The sequence below is a fragment of the Notolabrus celidotus genome, chromosome 1, assembly GCF_009762535.1.
Source record: "Notolabrus celidotus isolate fNotCel1 chromosome 1, fNotCel1.pri, whole genome shotgun sequence".
Lineage (NCBI taxonomy): Eukaryota > Metazoa > Chordata > Actinopteri > Labriformes > Labridae > Notolabrus > Notolabrus celidotus.
Genome location: NC_048272.1, coordinates 23,954,634 through 23,975,841, shown reverse-complemented (window position 1 = coordinate 23,975,841; position 21,208 = coordinate 23,954,634). Strand labels below are relative to the sequence as shown.

Sequence of the window (21,208 nt, the reverse complement as noted above, 5' to 3'; positions counted from 1 at the left end):
AATTGATATCCTGAAGGAAAAGAGGAAAATCCATTCATTAGCTTTTGTGCTTGTGTTCTTGGCACATAATTACAGATCCAGTTCATCCAGGCTGATAGAAAACCAGAAACACTTTTCAACCTGTGTTTGGCAATGTGGAAATGACAAATGTTCCACACGAGGAGGTTCTCGCTGGCATTCTGTTTGAACCAAGAACAGTCTTGCTGAGAGGAGGCAGTCCTGACAGCTACACCACCATGCTGTCCACTAATGAAAACAACATTGCATTTAATTTAGATAATTTTTTATTTTACTAGAGTTTTAGAGGTGCATCAGTACAGTGACACTGTGATAGAAATGATAAAATTGTTCTGTTGCTTACAACTGCCTGGAAAGCAAAAAGAAACGTACAGCATTTTACAGAGGTGTTAAATTGACATGTCATGTAGGGGTACAATTTTATAATCTAGTTAAATAGTATACTTGAGCGTGACAGTGAAATGACAAAAATTTGTTATTTGTTCATTGAATAGTCTCTGCCAATCAAACCATTATCACGGCTGTCAGTGGTAGAGGAAGACGAACCATCTAAATGCACACACACTTGAAGCAATACAAAGCTTGCTGCCATAGAAGTGCTTTCAACTTTAAAGATGGACAGACGGCATCAGGGAAGATTGATCTGTCTCCACTTAGGAGCAGAATCTTTCCCTCTGTACAGCAGGTCCAGCATGTTATGTTACATTCAGTCTCAGTGTTGTACATCCCTTCCTTATGTGCCGGAGTCAGATGTTTTCCTATCTAATAAGAGTCCATGCTGGCTAATTGGGTTAGCTGTCGTACCAGTCCAGGAAAAGCAGAGAGAAAGAGCACATGACGAGGAAGAACAGGATCCACACACGGAAGCCAGCGTTGTTTTTGATTGCCTAGTGATAAAAGTACAAACAAATACACACTTCACTGATCAGATTTATTCAAATCACAAAGGAAACATGAATAGAAGATAAAAAAAAAGGTGTTACCTCTCGTATATCCTCGTTGCCTTCTTTGATGTTTTCTGTAGCGCCCACTACCAGCTGGTGAGTATTGTCTATCACCGTTTCCTGTTTTTTAAAAGGTGAGATGGATAATGAGTTTTCTTTAAACTCTGAACATTGTAGCTACCAGGTGAACAAAACTGTTCAATTTGCATCACCTGTTGCAGGACTTTTTCAGCAAAAATTTCCTGCAGTCGGGAGATCTCCACCACTTTCCCCTCAATTTGCCTGTCGCGCACAAAAAAGGAAACACAAATAGTTTGCCTGGGATTCTTCAACAATACCAGACAATATTAGATTATTGCTTGGTCATTTTCATCAGAGGAACATCTGTTAAAAGTGTTTTCCTGCTTTTCTGGCCTCTAATCAAACATGATCTGTTTTCCTTTTAAAGAACTGTGTCCTTTCTCACCTGGCATTTCCTGGCATTTTCATAACCTAATAACAGGATGCAACATTGCGTAACACAATCACACAAGAGTGTCTCCAGATTTTTACCACAGCTCTAAAAATAATTTTCATTTTCATGCCACAGATGTGTCAACAAAATGAACTCTCTGGCATCCACTCATAATATTAGGAATACAACAGACAGACAGAATGTGTGTTCAGTGTGACTCACCTGACTTCATCCACCAGACTGTTCATCTCGCTCACCAACCTCTGGTTCTCCTGCTCGAACTAAACAGAACCACAACAATAACACGCTCATCAGTAAAGGCTGTGTAACTGTCAGTGTTTCACAATGTAACTACAAGCTATGCTGGACTTACAAGAAAAATCATTGAATGGATTTGATTGTGTCATTTTGTGAGGTTGTATTCTTGCTTATTTTTAAAGACAAAGTCCTCAAATAGGTCTGTTATTTGGACCTCTGCTAAATAATTCTCCTCCCTGAAAACCCTTACTGTCAAAGGATGTATATGTGCTTAACTGAGTCCCTATCCACTCAGATGTCCAAGTGTAGCTGCACATTTCTTATATTAATGCACAAACAAACATCTACAGTACTGTATAACATGAAAACTACATGATGATGTCACACCATCTGGATCTCTTCAGGGGAGAGCTCATCTTCCACCCGGCCCTCCTCCCACAGGTTGACTGGGTTGTCCAGGACCTCTGACACACTCTTCTCTGGAAGAAAGTACACAAGCAACGAGAAATGTCTTCATGCATCTCCAAAACATTGTATTCTATCATTTGCTTTCTGCATCTAAAGTCGTCATTTAGCTGCTGCTTCTTTGTGAAAGGAAAAATAAAACCAAGTGGGTTCATTTAGATACATTCACTGGATTGGATGTCTTTTAAGTCACTTTGCATTTCACCTACAGCAGAAGGTGTTGAAACAAAGAAGCAGAGTGTGAAAACAAACAGAAGTAATATGAGCACAATCATCATCCTCAGACATTACTCATTTTCACCTTTACTGTGCAGCCTCAGTGGTATTTGTTAAAAACATTAATTAATTGGAGAGAAGACAGAAAGAAGAGTCTGCTAAAAAAAAAGCAATATCATCGTTGTCCAAGAGGTTTAGTTACAAAGTGAAATATACATCTGTACAGATCTGCTGCCAAAAGCAAATGATGAGGCTCTTTTTATTGTAATTGTGTCTGTGGAGATACCGTGAAGCCCAGTAACAATGTTTTAGATTAATTTATATGAGCTTAATAAAGTTCCTTGGTAGCTAAAAGGATAATGCTCATGCTGGGTAGTCACAGTGTTGCTGGTTAGATTTGAACAGCAGCTTCGGCTCCATTTTTATATTCCCTCTCATTTCCTATTTTTTCATTGTGCTTTACCTCTATCCCATTAAGACAAAGTCCAAAAAACTGATCCATTAAAAAGTGCAACATGTATTCATTATAAGTGATAATAGGGTTAGAGCTGGGGTTGGTAGTCAGATTTAGATACACTTTTTTTCATACTGGTTAAAATGATCTTTATGTCCCAATGGCCATTAATACATAATGTGTTCTTAAAAAAAGAGTGAAAAAAGCTGCTATCTACAGCTGGAGTAAACCTGGGAATACACCAACCAATTACCGTTTTTGGGGTCCAAAATTTTAAACCAATAAAATCCTGTCCTGCTGTTCTGCCCGCCTCCTGCGCGTACATTTCCCCGGCGTTCACTCCCCTTCCCCTGCCTCTGCTTCCCCTGACTCTACTGACTGCCCCTCTCGCTCGACCTCGGGCCTGTCCCCTCTGACCCAATGAGATGCTTTGCTCAGGACTGTAGTCCGGATCAGAGTCTACAAAGCTCTCACCACGGGGCTCTGACAAGCAAAAGAATTAATGACATTTAGTAAGTCCTACAGAAAATGTAGATGTATTGTAGCGTCCGTCCGGACGCTGTTGGGATGACGAGGCGGTTCATGAACACGTTGATCTAACCGGTCGCTCTCGGCCCACTGCACTTTTATCATATTATTTCAGCCTGTACATATTAGTCATGCCTATTTGTTGTTCTTTTGTATTTATAGCTGATGTTATTGTTATTATTTTTATTTTATTTTTATTTGTAGGTCTTATTCTTATGCCTTGTACAAAGAGAGCACAGTTTACCTAAGTCAAATTCCTTGTGTGTTCAAGCATACTGGGCCAATAAAGCTGATTCTGATTCTGATTCTGATTCTGATTCTGAACACGCCAACCAACAAAGCAACAATCAATGTTTGAATGAATAAAGAACTTCTCCTCTTGTCTCTCCTCTCTCCCGCTCACACACTCTACACCTCTCCTGATGCCTTCACTAACTGTCAACACTGTAGGAATTAAGAACATCTACACTGAACACGTTTAACAAACAGTAGAGCTGTTACAGTATTGTATGTGTTATAACTTTTCTCCTGATATCGTGTCACCAGTACAACTGGATAATGCTAGCATGACAGTTGTGAGTACTAACAGCAGCCATGTTTGTTTGTGTTTTTAACTTTCACAATGATATTGTTTTGGTGAGGACCGGTTTTGTATCAGTCAAGATCATAAGGTCATGAATCAGCGGCACTCGTGCATGTGAGCGGGGGCGTCTTTTTGGAGGAGCTCAGAGGGGAGGGGGGGAGGGGTTAGACGGAGTCCTGAAGACATGCTACATTCAAATTCATGCTAGTTTTCAGAGATACCAACCCTAGCTTTAATGTGAGGTGATTTAAAAAATGTTAAAGCATGGTCTGTAAATGTTAAGTAATGTAAGAAAGGACAGGGAACTTTGCCATAAGATATTTTATCTTATTTTATCTCTGTACATTCGAAGTGTGAAAAACACTATTAACAATTCTCTTCACCTGATGGGTTGGATGGCATCAAGCAGCAACATTACTGCTGAATGGTTGTGATTTGATCAAAGTAGTCACAATGAATCACACTATGGCTGCGCTTTTTAAATGCAATTTTGAAATTAGAGGCTTCAGATGAAACACAAATATTCTGTGCCGTTAGATGGCTGCAGATGGAGAGAAATTTAATGATACTTCTAGAGAATAGATTGGTTATAATAAACCCTCAAATCCTTATGCAGTACAGATGGCTTCACAATAATTTCAATAAATGGTACTTCTCAGCAAATATGTAGCCTGGTTTAAAAATGTATGATCAGGACTTGCATAAATTAAAAGGAAGAGGAGGGTTTAAAGGGCATAGAGCATGTAGTTGAAGGGTTGCTTTAGGAGCCCTGTGTGTATGGGAGACTCTCTCACTTACCAGAACTTTCCTCCTTGACGGTCTTCTCCTCTGTGGGCTCTTTCTCTGGCGTCTTCTCCACCCTGTGGTGCTCTGGTGCCAGTCTTGACCTGAAACCACAGAGAGCAAGTCTTTAAAAGCCTTAAATGACCTTCAGCAATAATCAACGGCACTAATGATATGTGAGGCTCATAGAGGCTGATTTTTGCAGGTACTCACAGCCTCTTCTTGTCCACCATTCTCTTGACTCTGATTGCTCTCTGCTCTGAGTACAGCTTACACACTCCTGCAAAAGACAAGACATACAAATAGTATCAACATGCAGCGCTGTCTTAAAACTTATTTTAAGATTGTGGAAGTTCGATGCTGTTCCTTCATTCGAGATGTGGCTGAGGGAGCTGGGCGAGACCTTGCATATGGAAAAGCTTAGATTCAAGAATGCAGGAAGGATGAGAGTATTTGATAGGGCATGGGGACCAGTGCTGAGACACTTGAGGGGTCTGGGGGAGAATGTGGGTGGGATGAGAGAGTAGGAATAACCTTGTGGCACTGATGGCTGTGTTATACCTGTATTGATCTGTCATTTAATGACTTGAATTTTGTTTCTATTTGTTCTTGCCCCCTAACGTGAGTTTCGATTTTACAATTATTATTATTATTTTTTTTTTTTTCTCTTTTTCTCCTGCCCATCACTTTGTACAAAATCCGCTAAATAATATTCATCACTATTTACTATGACTGTATGTTCTTTGAGGCCGCTGTTGTGTTGTTATAAGAAAATGGAAGAATACGATTGCTTCTATTTGTCACCTATGAACTGCATACAATGATAATGCGCAATAAAAGTAAAAAAAAACAACAAAAAAAAAACAACAAAAAAAAAAAACATGCAGCCCTGTCTGATGAAATATTTGAGCAGTTATGTGGGTAAAATAAAATAGTGCACACAGATAGAAGACAAAAAAAAAAAGAAGTTCAGTCTGACTTGTAATGAACCCAATGAACTCACCCCTTAGATACACTTCAATGAGGTCCAGCACAGCCCACCTGTGCTCCTTTATCTGTGCTGATGTCACTTGCTTGTCCGCTGTAAAACATTCACTTATTATAGACAAACCTACTGATGTTTTGACGGTCAACACAGCTCAAAGCTGAGTTTGAAAATTAAAATGTTTACTATTTTCTGCCAGCAGCAAGTTCAACATGAAGCTCGTATCAGCTGATAGCATGTTTTACATTTGAAATAACAGTAAAACAGACACACACCTTCATTGTGTAGCTGCTTGATAGCCTCAGAACATGTCCTCATGAAGATTTGAGCATCCTGGTCTATTTGATCTCGCTCATTGTCTGTCATGCGGGTCAGGTCTGATGAGATGAGACTGTAAAACAATGTATAAAAAAAAACTCACAGTAAGTTTAAATTCTTATTGGGTATTCAGCTTTGTGTTAATGTTCAACCACTTTCTGTAATTCCCATACAGCTATATTCAGTATTACATTTGGCAGAGACCTATACAGCCATGCACTTAGAAAACAGAAGGAACCAGTGTCTAAAAAGTAGAAGAAGCCACTGTGGCATAACAGTCATTTATGAACCTCCAAACTAATTGGATTGTCCCTATCGGGTGTTCAGAACCCACATGAAGATGGATGTTATGTTTATATCCTTGTTGACAAGCTGCTGAGGCAGTGACTTTTTAATCACAAGGAGCCAAGTCCCAAAGCATAAACTGCTTAGGAAAATGTTTTTTTGAGGTAAGAAATAAACTCACAAAAGGGTGTTTTTCATATCTTGTTGAATACAATAAAAACTATTACAGCAACAGATGGATTTTAGAAAATGTGGCAGGAACACATGTAAGCTTGCACATATGTGCAGTGGTGGACAGTAACAGAGTAAATTTACTTGAGTATGGTACTTGAGTACATTTTTTGAGTATCTGTACTTTACTTGAGTATTATTTTTTGGGGGAACTTATTACTTTCACTCCAATACATTCAGAAGACAACTATTGTACTTTTGACTCCACTACATTTCTATCAATGTTCTAGTTACTCACTACTTTTGCTTTGAAGTCAGCTCATGAATTTCCATCTCTTTTCTGAAATCTGATCCCTAAGACAGTAAAATGTGTTTGTGTAGTTCTGTTTGTCTCAGTAGTTTAGTTGTACGTGTATATCATGCGTCTCCATGGTTGAACGTAGAGCAAACACAGAGAAACTTTCACTCAGATCAGGCAGTTCATTAAGAGGTGGTAATGATGACTATAATTCTCCACCTGAGCACCCATGATCATATCTTCAGCCCGTGTTAGAGGTTTTTGAAATGAAGAATGATACGTATCGTTTGAAATGTTCTCCCTGTTTCCCACTCTGCTCAAACATACAAACATTCACTGTCCAACCTGAGAAAGTGTGTTGAGCTACGTAACATTTGTTTCATTCCAGATGAACATGTCAAACTAAGTTGTCTGTGCTTGGAATAACTCAGTGTCTGTCTGTTTTTAGTCCATGGCATAGTTTTTAGAGATTTCAAGTAATGGTTTCTAATTTAATATGATGTAACCAAATGTACTTCTATGTATTCCTGACTGCATTTATGTATTTTGGAAATACAACGTTTTAAAACATTTTAAGAAGTACTTTGAATACTGAAGTATTTTTAAAAGCAAGTACTCCAGTACTTTAACTCAAGTAATGATTTGACAGAACAACTTTCACTTGTATTGGATTAATATTTGACATGGAGTATCTATACTTTGACTTAAGTAATGAAGCTGTGTACTTTGTCCACCACTGCATATTGGTGAGTAAGAGTTTCAAATTCATCTGATTTATTAATAAAATATTATTATTTTACAATATTTTTATTTTCATTACATTTAGCTTTTAAGAAACTGAGTTGGAGGCACGGTGGTGCAGTGGGTAGCACTGGTGCCTCACAGCTAGAAAGTTCCTGGTTTGAATCCCCGGCCGGGCAGGTGCCTTTCTGTGTGGAGTTTGCATGTTCTCCCCGTGCATGCGTGGGTTCTCTCCGGGTACTCCGGCTTCCTCCCACAGTCCATAAACATGCTCACCAGGTCGATTGATCACTCTAAATTGCCCGTAGGTGTGAGTGTGTGCGTCAATGGCTGTCTGTCTCTCTGTGTTAGCCCTGTGATGGGTTGGCGACCTGTCCAGGGTGTACCCTGCCTTCCATCCGAAGCCCGAAGCCAGCTGGGATAGGCTCCAGCCCCCCTTATCCCCTAACAGGATAAGCGGTCAAGATAATGGAATGGAAGAAATGGAAGAAACTGAGTACCCTGAGTACCCTGAGTACACACATTAGGAAAACAGCCCTGCTCCACATGGCGATGGAACACAGGAAGACCTATTTGTTGTAGGTGTGTAATCAAGGCCCCATGTCTCCCCCTGGTGGACTCTCTTTTGCCATGAACCTACACAGCTGATGGTGATTCTAATTGAACCAACTCAATGCACTTGATTGGCCTAATGAAATGATTATTTTAATAACCAGCATTCGTGTTGATTTTTTAATGACTATACAATTACACTGGAGCTGAAAAGATCCTGTGAGGAGGACTTAACTGGTTATGAAACAGACTGAAATTAATACAGATGGTTCTATATGACCCCCTTAAGCAAACAAGACATTCATGCCTGGAACCATGCATGGCTGCCAGAGGAAAGGTGCCAGGTTAGGTGATAAATATATTGTTGTATATAGTGTTAAATTAGTCTCTGGTTAACTGTGCTGGATTCTTTTCATTTCATTTTAATTTGATGCTCAGACCATGATCACATGGTATGGAGCCACAGAACATAAATTACAAATAACAAAACAATGTAATGATGGCACACGGCATGGTTGAAATACAGCAGATCTTACTTAAACAATGGAAGGACATTCTTCAGAAAAGCCCCTAATTTACAGATAAGTTTTGGCTTATCTGATTGCAAAAGTAGAATTAGTTTAAACACAGAGGGACGTTGGAAATAATACCTGGGTATGATTCTCTCTTTATTATTCAGAATGCTTTTGTTCCTGCATTCAAACAAAATATGGTACTCATCGCCCCCACATGATTATCGTGACAAAGGTTACAAATCCTAACTTTTCTATCCAGGCCTTTATACCTTCCGGTGACCTTAAGGATCCTGGTGTTATTCATGTTATTTTAAAATAACAAATATTTTTCTAGTTTTACATCTCATTTAAATTGTACATATAAATCACATGATGTCATTTTATCCAGTTCACCTTGCTACTTTTGCAGAAACTGATCTTTAAGCCTCTGTTCAACAGTTTGTCTAAGCCAGTTAATGTTACACTGTTATGTGATCCAGAGGTAAGACAGGCCACAGTCATCCAGTATCTGCTTAACCTTTAAGACTCATGGTGATGCATAGGTACCTGTGTTGTGCAGGTTAAGCAGATAATTATACATACTACGGTTTAACTTACTTTCTTTACCTGTGATCAACCTCCCCCAGTAGCCAATAATTCTTTTTCTCAGTCATCTTACGGACAAATCATGAAAATGTAATAGTATTTATTGATGATGGAAAAGGGAGTTGTTTGTATCAAGGAAAAAAAGGCACATTTCAAAATTGAGCATAACAAGAATCTTTGTTTGATACAGTAACAACATTTACATTTTTTTGCATACTTGCATATCTGAAAAGATAACTATCCCACTTTTTCAATTAATATTCCAGGGGGCTTTCAGTATAATCTTCAATTCATCATGGAAAAAAAAAGCTGATAAGAAAACTGGAAGTCAGGGACAACTTTAAGACCTGCACACACACCACGATGGCTTCTTGATGGATTTTCCCACCACTAAATAAGGCTGCACCCCACCCATTTTAATGTCGAGTTAATGTGTTCTGTAGAGACTTATCAACAATTGCAACAAAACACGAGGCTGCTCCACACACCCACACCTACCAAACACAGAGGGGGCATTAAAGGGAGGAAGGCCTGGATTAGTCCCAGGGCGTGATTTGCTCTTCACTTGGTTGCAGCTCAATTATTCCAGACAATTAAACTGGAGCCTGCCGCTGCGGACCACCCTACTCGCTGCTGACCCCGTGCCAGCGCACAGCCCCTGCAGCACACACTCTCTCACATACTGCAGATGTATTTGAAGGGATGTTCAAGAAACCCTGACTCCAGATGCAATGTCAGAATCAAAGTGTCCGTCTCTCCCCTGCAGCCTTGAAGGGTTTTACTACTGCTTCTGCTTTTTGGTTGATAGTAGCGGATTACTGCGTCTGTTTGGAGAGGCTTACCTTCCGGCGCTAACGTAATCTTTCCTGTGTTGTAGCAGAAAGTCTTTGAGCTTGGTGATGTTTGTGATCTGCCAAGAAAAAGAGAGAAGAGGCATTATTTGACTGCATTACCTTCACCTCAATGAGTCTCTTGAAATGCTATGCCTCAGTTGCTCCTTTAAATATGTCAACCATGTCAACACGGCTTAAATGAGAGGTCTTTTCAGACGTGTTCCAGGAAACTATTTTCTCCAGACAACATTTAGACAGAGCCAGAGCAAATGTGTAATTTTGTATTTATTGGATGCGACAAGCGACCTATGGCCTTCTATCTCTGTGAATGCTCAATATTTGCTTTTGACGATTCATCAAGTCACAGACATACAAAAATCAAACCTGCAATTTCCTCGTCAAACATCTCTCGTAAATAAAACCATGAGCGTCTTTATACAGAGCACTGACAGAGCCATCTCTAATAAGCTTTAAATTCACGATGTATTTATCTCTCAGAAAATATACAAGAGTGTGTGTGTGTGTGTGTGTGTGTGTGTGTGTGTGTGTGTGTGTGTGCAAAGGGAAACCAGAGGAAACTCGGTTCAATCCAATATTTGCTCGTGTAATTCAGTCAAATATCAAAAAAGACCAAATTGCTTCCCTGTCCACAGAGCTGTGCTGGCAGGGTAAGAGTGGGTGTGAATACATTGGGCACACAGTGAGCTCTGTGCGATCCAGGAGAAGACAGAAGTCAGACAAGCGGAGGATTGAAAAATGACACAATGAATGTGACTGTGACAGCGACCTCAGAGCGTGAGAGATTATTTTGATAGCAGAACGCCGCTGTCTTCGGCCTTCAGCACTCTCGCTCTAACAACCTCAATTATCAAATTGCCTTGGCTGTGAGGGGTAACCTGGCACCAGCCGTCTAATAATGTCTCTAAACATTCAGTCCCAGTGTCACGCTGACCTGAGGCCCTGTTTCATTTGAGCTGACATCTGAAAAATGAAAAGTTTTTCAGCAGAAAGAAGGTGTCAAGACAAACAGAGCATGGCAATTTGTTAGAGACCGAGAACTCCTTCTTTGGTTTTCAGTGATGTCTGACGCTGCTGTGGGGCGCTAGCTCGGGCAAGAGCTGTTATAACAAGCCCACCCCTGTAATAATACAGTTATTTGAGGTCAAGAGTTAATTGTAGTTCAGAGTAGTTGAGCTTAGAGGGGGTTTATGGGAGAAGAAAAAGGTCCTCTGTGGTTCAAAGTCTTTCAAAATGTTGTCCATGCAGTCTTGTGTCACTCACTGAAGAGGCTGTGAAGCAAGCTCCTGCCAGATTGATGGGATTCTCCAAAACTATGGGCACAACACTTTTTGAAGACCAAGCTGTTGTTTGTTATGGTCTGGGTGATTGTGCAGGGAGGAAGGAATTAAAACTATTTTAAAAGCTTTATAAATACACAAACTTGGATGTCAATCCAGCCTTTTAGTAAAAAAAAAACCAAGGCATTTTTTCTCAACAAATGATGTATCCAGCATCCATCTTATCCAAGCGGCAACCTCCGGTCTAAAAATATGAGTCCAATGCGGAGGTGCTAAAAACACCGAGGATCCACTTGAGGCTGACTCCGGAAGTACTGGAAGTCACATACACATGAATGGGAAAAAGCCGATCTTTACAGCAGAAATAAACATGTTTACAACCTGATTCAAAAGACGAGTGTAGTCTGGATAGCTCATTTCTTGACTGGCTCACACTGTAGGGGGGGACGATTTTTTTTCTAATGCAGCAATTTTGAAGATATTTAGATTACGAGTCTTCCAATGAGAGGCACAGCTGACTTGATTGACAGGCGGAAACACTGTTGGCTAGGAGGCTCAAAGCCCGCCTCTTTACGTTACACTGGCTCAACAGCAGCAATATGGCTGCTGTCGACGATTGGCCTCAAAGCAGCGCTTCAGAAAGAGATGGGCGACGTCACGAAGACTACGTCCATATTTTATACAGTCTGTGATCTTATCATACAGTAGAAGCAGGTAAAGCATTTGTTGTAGCCTGCTTTTGACCCATAAATTGATTCTACTTGGTAATGTATCTATTTTTATACTTTTTTTTTGTTTTGTGGGGGCTTTTTCCATGCCTATATTGAAAAAATAAATAAATAAATACAGACAGTGGTGTATGGAGTAGGAAACTGGGAACTGATAGTGAGGAATAACATGAGGCAAAAGCCCACAAGTTGGATCTGAACCCAGCTTCAAGTACCATAGCCTCTGTACGTGGGGAGCATGATGTAAACACTGAGCTGAACAAGCACTCCACTATGAGAGTTACATTTGACAGGATATTTCTCACTGGAAACACTACTCGTGCATGTACAGGACAAGAGTCAACAAAGAGATCGAATGTAATGTTTTGTCCACAGGGCTTGCCAAGCTTTCAGAAAAATGACAAAAAGTCGTCCATGTTCCCAGACATGAAAGTGTTCAGTTTTTCTTAAGACCTCTTCAAATCTCAAATTCAAGGCCCTTTTAAGTCTCATCTTTAATATAAATAACACAAAAGTGTAATGGTGGGTTCAGGTCGTACCACAGCTCTGCCATCATTATCAATTTCAGAGTGTTGCAAAACCTCTATAAACCTCTTCACGGGCACTTTAACACGACAAAAATCTTGAATCCGTTCACTTCTTCGCTGATGCTGTTTTGTTAAATTTCTCTCATTGTATTTATGTGTTGGAAGAAATCAAAATATATCCATCCCACAGAGTGCTTAAGACGTGGTGACTGTCGTGATTTGAGCTAAATAGGCCCTTGACTCATCTACATCAGATCTGATGGTGAACTAGTTATTTATATGGTTGTTAACCACTGTGAAGCACATTCCTGGCTTACGAAAGTTCAGAAAGTGGAAAATACATCCCCTTACATGGCATAACTAATTTATCTTTTAGGTTAAATCATATTTTCTGCTTGCAATTAGGCCCCAGTGTTTTATTTAGGTTTGAACCATATTCGACTGGAAACTCTGTCCATGGTGCTGTACCTCTTTCACCAGCAGGTAGTGCTAAATCCACAGCAAAGGATCACACTCCATCAGATGTTGGGGATGTGTGTGTATGTTGTGGGGGTGCCGGGAGTGTCAAGAGTGCTGCTCTGGGGGTTGAGCTGTCTCCTGTGTGTATACATTGGAGCTCAGATTCCCAGCACAACCTCAAGGGTTTGCAGGGGGTCAGGGGGATCAATTGCTCTTGTAACTTAAGACCCTAAAGAGCAAGTAATTCCTCAACAATAAGGAAGGGGGGTGGCCTTGTGCATGCGGCTCAATGTATATGTGTGTGTGTGTGTGCGTAGCTATGTGTGTGGATATGCAGTCTATAGGTGTGTGTGAGGGAGAGCTCGCAGCAAAAGGCAGAAGGAGACAGTCTGCCGGGCTACATCTAATCTCGTCATCATCAAAGACCCCCACTTTACCTCCTCACTTTCTCCTTCCCCCTGCTTCCCTCCAGCCCCAGTTGAGCCCAAACAAACCATCAGGGGGGATTATTATGAGGAAGAAAAGAGAAAAAGGCTTAGCCAGCAGATTTCTAAAGAGCTTGGATAGCTCTTTGTTTTGTTAAATCCAGGTAACTGACAGAATTTGATGATGACTGCTCCGCTTTGATTTAAGTCCTTGACTGTGTGTCCTGACTCCGGGCTATCCGCACTGACGCCACGCTAGGTTGTGTTTAGGTATGAGACTCTGAATACAGAGAGGATGCTTCAGCGAGGAAGACTCTGCCACATGTTGATTTTATTATCATGTTTATGTTTGACTCTCTAATCAGTTTAGTCTTTGGCCATTTGCACCTAGAACACTTTAGTCAGCTCTGTAAACAAACAAAAACAACTTCAGAGACACTTTTTAAGAGTATTTATGAAAGGGGTCTTGACCTTTTATTTCATATGTGCTAAAATGTTGAATAAGTAGAACATAAATACAGTTTCTTCACCTTTGATCATACATAAATACAAAAGATTAGCTCAAAGAAACATTGTGCAATAACTTTTTTTTTTGTCTCTCAATTTGTCTAGTGTCACTGTGCTTTAACATCGTGTCACATCCCTATATCCTATCCGTTTAGCAGCAAATAGAAGGATTATCTGAAGGGTCATTGTCAATCACAATCTGAGATCTAACAGAGATCAACAGATTGTCTGTTTTTGGATTACTTTTATTGGAAACTACACCGCTGCATTTTAAAGCCACTAACTTATGTTTCCGTAATCACTTTCGGAGGGAACACATGTACTGCTGGAGCTGTCATATTGATCTCACAGAAAAGATGGACGACAAAATGAAATACTAAAGACAGGGACGATGTTGATGAGCATGTGTTGCGTTTAAAAAAAAAAAATCTGTTCAGGAGGTGTTTTAATACTTTCCTTTCCTTCCTTTAACACAGTTCATTCATCTACAGTACATCATAGTAGATTTAGATGTTTCCGAGTCAGGTACATCAGCATTTCTAATCTTCTGTTGAGCATTGTGAGCTGTGTTCCCATACCAGCCAATAAGTTGCAGTTTCGTTATTAAAAAAACCCCAACTACTATTAAATTGGTGAAGACGAAATAAGACTTTACATTTGTGTGAAAAAAATATCTATTAGTCACGATATGTAGAAAATGTCAAAGCTGACCCACTTTTAAATTTGCCATTTTTATATGAATTTTAAAAAAGATTCATCATTTGGGTTAAAACAACAGAGGCACAATAAAAGTTACTAAAAAGTAGCTTTCATAAAGAAAGTGTTATGCAAAATAAAAAAATAAAATAAAGTTATAATCTACAGAATGAAAAAACAAAAAAACCCGAAAAGATTAAAAAAATTTAGTGATAATTATCACTTGTCACTCTTGGATACACCAAAAGTGACAGAGACAGCGTATTGCTGGAATTTTAAGGGCAGTGTTTCTTTGTTTCTCTATTTTTAATAAAAAAGGTTCTCAAAAAGTTCAAGTGTGGGTATGCAACTTTTTCTTGTTTTACCTTTTTCTTTCAATTTGATTAGATTTTTTGTTTATTCCAAAAGCCTTCAATAAAAAAAAACAAAAAAAAGGAAAACAAAAAAAGAAAACGATTTTCCGTGTTGTTTTTAAACAGTTAAATTGCGCTGAAAATGCTTGCATTAGTTGCACAAGAATAGTAAGGAAAGGTCATTTTTGGGATTGTCAATGACAACAATGCCATACATTGAAATGTAGCTAACTCTAGCAGGTTTTAAAGCTGTTTCTCCATTCTTTTAGATCAAGTAAAGAAACCAGAAAAACAGGTTGTCATATCCGAATCTGATGCACAATGTAAAGTTTTTTGAGTAAATCAATATAAATTGAGGAATGTAAAATACAACAGTATGCAAGTGTGTCTGCCTGTAAACATCAGACAAATGGTAAAAATCCCGTAGCACTCAGGCCTCATTCAAAACAAGGAAACAACACTTGTGATGTCTGCAGCTCCGAGGCAGCCAACAGACAAACTCAGCTTCACTCCAACAACAATCCTTCTCTGTTGACCTTTGTCTTTAACAATCCTCTTCATCTGATGTTCATAAACAGTGACCACAACAGAAAAATAAACAACATGTTCACTGTTATCTAAACAACATTAGCTGCTTTAGTTTCACTTCATGCATTCAGTATAAATGTGAAATGACTGCACATAATAAATACCCCGTGTCCTGTTTGAGTAACATCTTAATCGAGAGCAAAAGAACAGAGCTCTGTTTTAGAGCACTCTCTGAGTACAGACATAAACATCTGTTGTAGTTTCATGCCTCAGACTTTGTGTTTCTCAGTGTCAGGGTCAACTATGTAGTCTGCTGTCATCTGTAGTGAAGTATTTCACTGATTGTAAATCACACCAACAACGACTGTTTAATGACACAGCCTGACACAGAAACGTCTTCAAAGAGTGTCATAGCTGCTGCTTATGTGCAAATGTTTAAGTTTACCCTTTTCTACCCGGCTCAACTTTACTTTTGTTCCACTAAAAGGATTTAGTCTGGAGTCTGTCTCATGATTTGACATAAATCATTAAATCTGTATTTCACCACAGTTTCCTATTTTATTTTCATGAATCATGCAAGGACATTTGTGTTGCACGCAGTGAAACAAAATCAAGATTGTCCTCAAGCCTGTCAGCAGATGCCTCAAAATTCAATTTGCCCGGATTTTGTGGGAAAACATCACAGAGATTAGGCCAACTGGTAAAGAGAGCATTTAGCAGCACGATCGCCTCAGAGTGATCCCTGCAAATCACTTCCCCATGGCTGAGTACTGACTGAGTCCAGGCCCCGGCTTTGACAGCTGTGTGCCAGCGTGGTTTAACCTGTGTGCCAACCTGGTGACCTGATGAGGGAGGAGATGATAGAGGAGAAGCTTTTTGACAGGGGAGATTTATTTTAACAATCCAGATGTGTTTTCATGTTTCCAAACAATTCAAGTTTCTTCCCCCTTTCAAATATTAACTTGACCTGCAAGTCATATGGTAATTTAAGCTACAGATCTTAGTACCTCACTTTATGCTTCTACCATAAATGTGTTCCCTCTGCTACTTCACTGACACTACACTTTATTTTACGATTGAGGCCTGACATAATATAAAAAGGCACATTGCCACACTTGTGCATTTTATTCCCAATATGTTTGACATTAATGAAAACTCATAAATGTCACTCTTCTGCAGAGGCTGTGCACCATCTGCATAAAACGATCTGTTCAGTACAACAGTTCTGCAAAAGAACAAACTCCAGTTTCACTTGAATTACAGCATCAATAAAAGCATACAAACTATCCTTTAGACCACTTCAAATATTTGAATTTGCCATCACTGATTTAACATGTTCCAGTATATCCCATGTCTAAAGTCTTATATTGTTTTGAATGATCTACTCCTAAATCCACATTTTTCTAAAAATATTTTTGACTTTGAAATTTTATCAATCCTTGCAGAAATATAGTATACTTATATTTCAATGTAAAGGTTATCAAAGGAAAAAGCCCCCCCACCCTCTAAAAGCACAGCATACTTCTAAGTGCTGGCTGATAGCCACACTTTTCAGGGTCTCACTGTGAAAACACTGTGAAAAGGAGCCACTTTTGGAACAGCAATACTAAAGACACAGTGGGGAGCCCAGCACTATTTTCTACACACAATTTACCAATTTTAAAGTGACCTCCTCCATTTAAACTGGAGAGGGGCTGCATGCTGTGGGGAGACGTGAGGTGAGCAGTGAAATGGAGATCACAGTGCCCCAAACCGACCCCTATGAGGGAAAAGATCCCCCCTGACCGAACCCCACCCTGTAAACAGTGACCCTCTTATTAGTCAATCAAGCAACTTTTTTTTTGCATTGCTTTGAAAGGAGCTACATTTCCTTTCTCATTGAGCTGCTTTGTGAGAGAGAAAAAATGCCTCACAGGACCACTGTGTATTTGTCATCTTTGATGTTTTCTATTTTTGTGGAGCTTCAGTGGGAACTTGGAAAGCTCTGCATGTCTTGAAGGGCACCCACATCTGTTGTGCATTAGGTGCCGGCCGTCAACATTGTTACTGGGGACCTAATTTAATATTTTCTCTGTTTTGATCTTCCACCTTTAATCACTGGCTCTTGGGAGGATCAGCTTTCCCCAAGAAATTGTTCGAGAGCCGAAAGAAAATGTTATTGCAGCATGTTTATGGAATCATACATGTGAAGAGGGTTCTCGTGTAGAAAATGCTGCCTGTGTCAGGCCGCACAGACAAGAATGGAGGGCTGAGTTGTGGGTGAAAACCACGACATAACTGTAAGCACTCAGGACATTCCATACTAGCAATTTCAATTTCTACAAAAGCTGCCTCACCGAGATGCTTTGAGATTATATCTGCAGAGTGAGGGAGACAGCGGTAGGAGGGAGGAGAGCAGAGGGCAGGCACCACAGGATAGGTTTGGGTTTCTTTGAATCAGCACCACTGCTTTTATTAAACCACCATTTCTAATATGAATGTAACAGAACATAACAAAAACCTGGTTGTGCAGAGCTGCTGGGGCTGGGCTCAGACTGATGGTTGGAGACATCAGGTACAACTTAAAGTCCTGACTACCCGAGGGAGATGTAAAGTGGTTCTTCAAGGTGCCTTTGAAGAGGTTTGTGCTCATGATATTCATGTCAGCCCAAGGACTTCTGGCTACAGCAACAATAATTATGAAATGGAGCGAAGACTTTTAGTCGCAAATGACCTTCTCCTACTGCCAACCCTTGATGATGCCGCCGTACAACAATGAGAGAATAAATGAAGAAGCTTTTTCCAAAGTTCCATGGAGTAATTAAGGCCAGTGTTGCATGGCAAGAGGTTCAAAACAACCTTTAGTTCACTAATATTTTTTGGGCCACATGAAAGTTCCTAAAACTAAATATTGGACTCGGTAAACGCAGTCCAACAGAGGCTCTGAAATTAAAATTTCCTCGCTGACAATTTGACTAACCTATAGCTGATTGAATGCCTGTTCTAATTAGCTCAGCAGCCTGAAATCTTAATCACATCAGGTAATTTTCCAGGTCAGTTCAAAGCTCTGATTCCAGGCCTGTCAGTGTTTGGGGGAAAAGTGGCACTCAGACCTGACAGCTGGCAAAATATATTCTGGGCTCAAATACACCGAGTCTGGCAAGTTGGCCTGATGTGATTTATTTTCCCTTCTCAAACAACTCAGCTTTTGTCCTTCCATCTTTGGAGCAGAGCAGTCATTTATTCTGAACTGCCCACACTGGGCTGGGTCTGAACATTTCTGTAGTCTGACCGAAGTTCAAGTAAAAATAGTAGCATTTCCCTGAGTGCTAATCTTTTTTTGTGTATGTGTGTATATAACCGCAGACGACAATTTGCAGGTGATTTATCTTCAGGAGTAGGATCGTGTCACTTAAATTGTCACAGTTCTCAGACCCTGAATTGATGTGTACTTAAAATACCTAATCATTTTTATTGGTGGCAATGAGATGCTCACATGTAACATAATGGCTGAGCTAGGGAAGACAGCACACTAACAATGGACTATTTAGAGAAAGAGACAGAGTGCTTTTAAAAGCAGACTTATTCAAGCCTCACTGGCAAGAATGATGCAGTGAAAGTGTAACATAAGAAGGCTACTGTGTAGGTAATGTATCTTTGCTAAGCTGCTGTTTTTAAATTTACATTAAGATGCATTCTGTAACATTATTTTTTTGTCTTCACTTGTACATACAATATAGAATACTAGTTACAAATTAATCCTGGTTAGGGCTATGCAGTGGTTTCTAAAGAAATTGACTAAGATTGTTTAAACACTTTGATAACCTTGAAGGAACAAACAGAACCAAATATCATTCTCATTTAATGTTTTATGGCGCCTCAAACATGACTATGATGGAAGACTTTATAATGAATGTGTAAGTTTGTCCTCTCCAATGCTGAAATAAAAGAATGTATTGAAGGGAGAGCCTACATTATAGCACACAGGCATCAAAAGAGTACAACAAAATAAAGTTGATACAATGCATCATCTCCTTCCAACCTCACATACAGCTGACTTTATGAAATCTACATCAAGACTATAGACCTATGGTAGATATTAGTGTTGTACTACTCGAGACCGGTCTTGGTCTCGAGACCAGCCTCAAGACCGCTTATTTAAGGTCTCGGTCTTGTAATCGAAGGCATTTTTACTCTGACCTGTCTCGGTCTCGGACTGGGCGGACTCTGTATTTTATATCAAGACTGGTCAAGACCACCACTGATGAACTCTGTGTCCCTGTCATTGCTGGGATAAGAGAAAAAAACTAAAGTTAAACTAACAACGACCAAAACTAAACTTAAGGAGTCAAAAGGCTCTCACAACGCGTCAAAATAAATGCAGCAAAGACAAAATCAAACCTTGTTTGTGGTCAATAGTATTTAAAGCAAACTTAAATAAAATAAACACAAGTATTTCATTTTGTTAACTCATGATGACTTTTCATTGATACATATGGTCTTGGTCTTGTCTCAGTCTCACCCTGTCTTGGTCTTGGTCTTGACTGGGTCTCGATCCCTAAATGTCTTGGTCTCAGTTAATGTGGTCTTGACTACAACACTAGTAGATATGATAAGATATCATAGACTATAAGACCATCTACAACAGACCTCCAGAGATATTACCTTTTACAATCATGATAGCATTCCCTTTAAAATGCATTAGTATTGGAGGCAATCTTGGAAATAAAAAGACATAAGTGCTAACTTGGCATGAATATGATGATTCAGAAATTGATGTCTGTTACTTTTTTGATATTTAGTGGCAATTGTTGGCATATAACTGACAATGATGCCCATTATCGTTCAGCAGCTGAACTAGAAAACCAACCTTCACAATATTAATTTCAATGAACACATGATGATATAGAGTGTCATATTGCCACGTTTGTACTTCAATCCTGACGCTTTTAAAGGAGGCCTTGCTAGCTTCGCACAGTTGGTACACACTGTACTCAACTCAAATGCTGGGTTTTATTGTGGAAACACCAAGAATAAGAGAACTGCCTGACTTTCTGTATACACTTTCTAAGCTTACTGTTAATTTTACAACATAGCATGCATGATAACTAAATGAATACGGTTCAATTTACGGATGTGTTTCATGTAAAGTCAGATTGTGTCCATGCTAGCACAGTTAGCTAAAATTAGCTTGCGGAAACACTCACCACTTCTTTTGCCTTCGGAGAGAAGCCACTCTTCGGTCTGCTCCTCTTGAAAATCTCATCTTTAGTAGAGTCAAAGCCTATTCCTATCGCCTTGTTCCTGGTTTTGACTGTCTTAACACTGGCCTTGAAAAGTAAAGTTATATCCACAGCCATGTCTGTGCAGCTGCAGCGCAGGTACAGCTGTAAACAAACTGACACGTCACCAAGTGAGGACGTCATCATTCTGCGACGCTGTGCTTTTTTTTGCCTGAGACGAAGAAGAAAGTCGGCCGTGAAGTCCAAACTTTTTTCAGAGGGCCACATTTGATGTTGTCAGAATACCCCAGGGCCAGTGGCTCCTACCGAGACTTAGTAATTATAAAAGTTATATATGAAATATATATTTAATAATAATTATTTTAAACTTTGTCTCAATAAATTAGTAACTAGGAAGTCCTCAGTTCTCCACAAGCCACGAAAACATCAGCAAACTTCATCTTCTTCTGGAGGAAAAAGGTTTTCATTAGGTCGGGCAA

General features: G+C 39.6%; 1 protein-coding gene across 1 annotated transcript; it reads right to left on the bottom strand.

The window, feature by feature from the left end:
* Positions 1-266: 266 nt before the first annotated feature.
* On the bottom strand, positions 267-20,930 carry stx18 (syntaxin 18). The gene is made up of 11 exons (XM_034694194.1): positions 20,694-20,930; positions 9,996-10,063; positions 5,964-6,079; positions 5,707-5,784; positions 4,917-4,983; positions 4,719-4,807; positions 2,062-2,153; positions 1,639-1,697; positions 1,175-1,244; positions 1,002-1,082; positions 267-905 (listed from the first exon to the last, which is right to left on the bottom strand). Exons 1-11 carry the CDS (start codon positions 20,913-20,915, stop codon positions 810-812), a joined length of 1,038 nt encoding a protein of 345 aa, XP_034550085.1. The 5' UTR covers positions 20,916-20,930; the 3' UTR covers positions 267-809.
* Between the last annotated feature and the right edge of the window lie 278 nt (positions 20,931-21,208).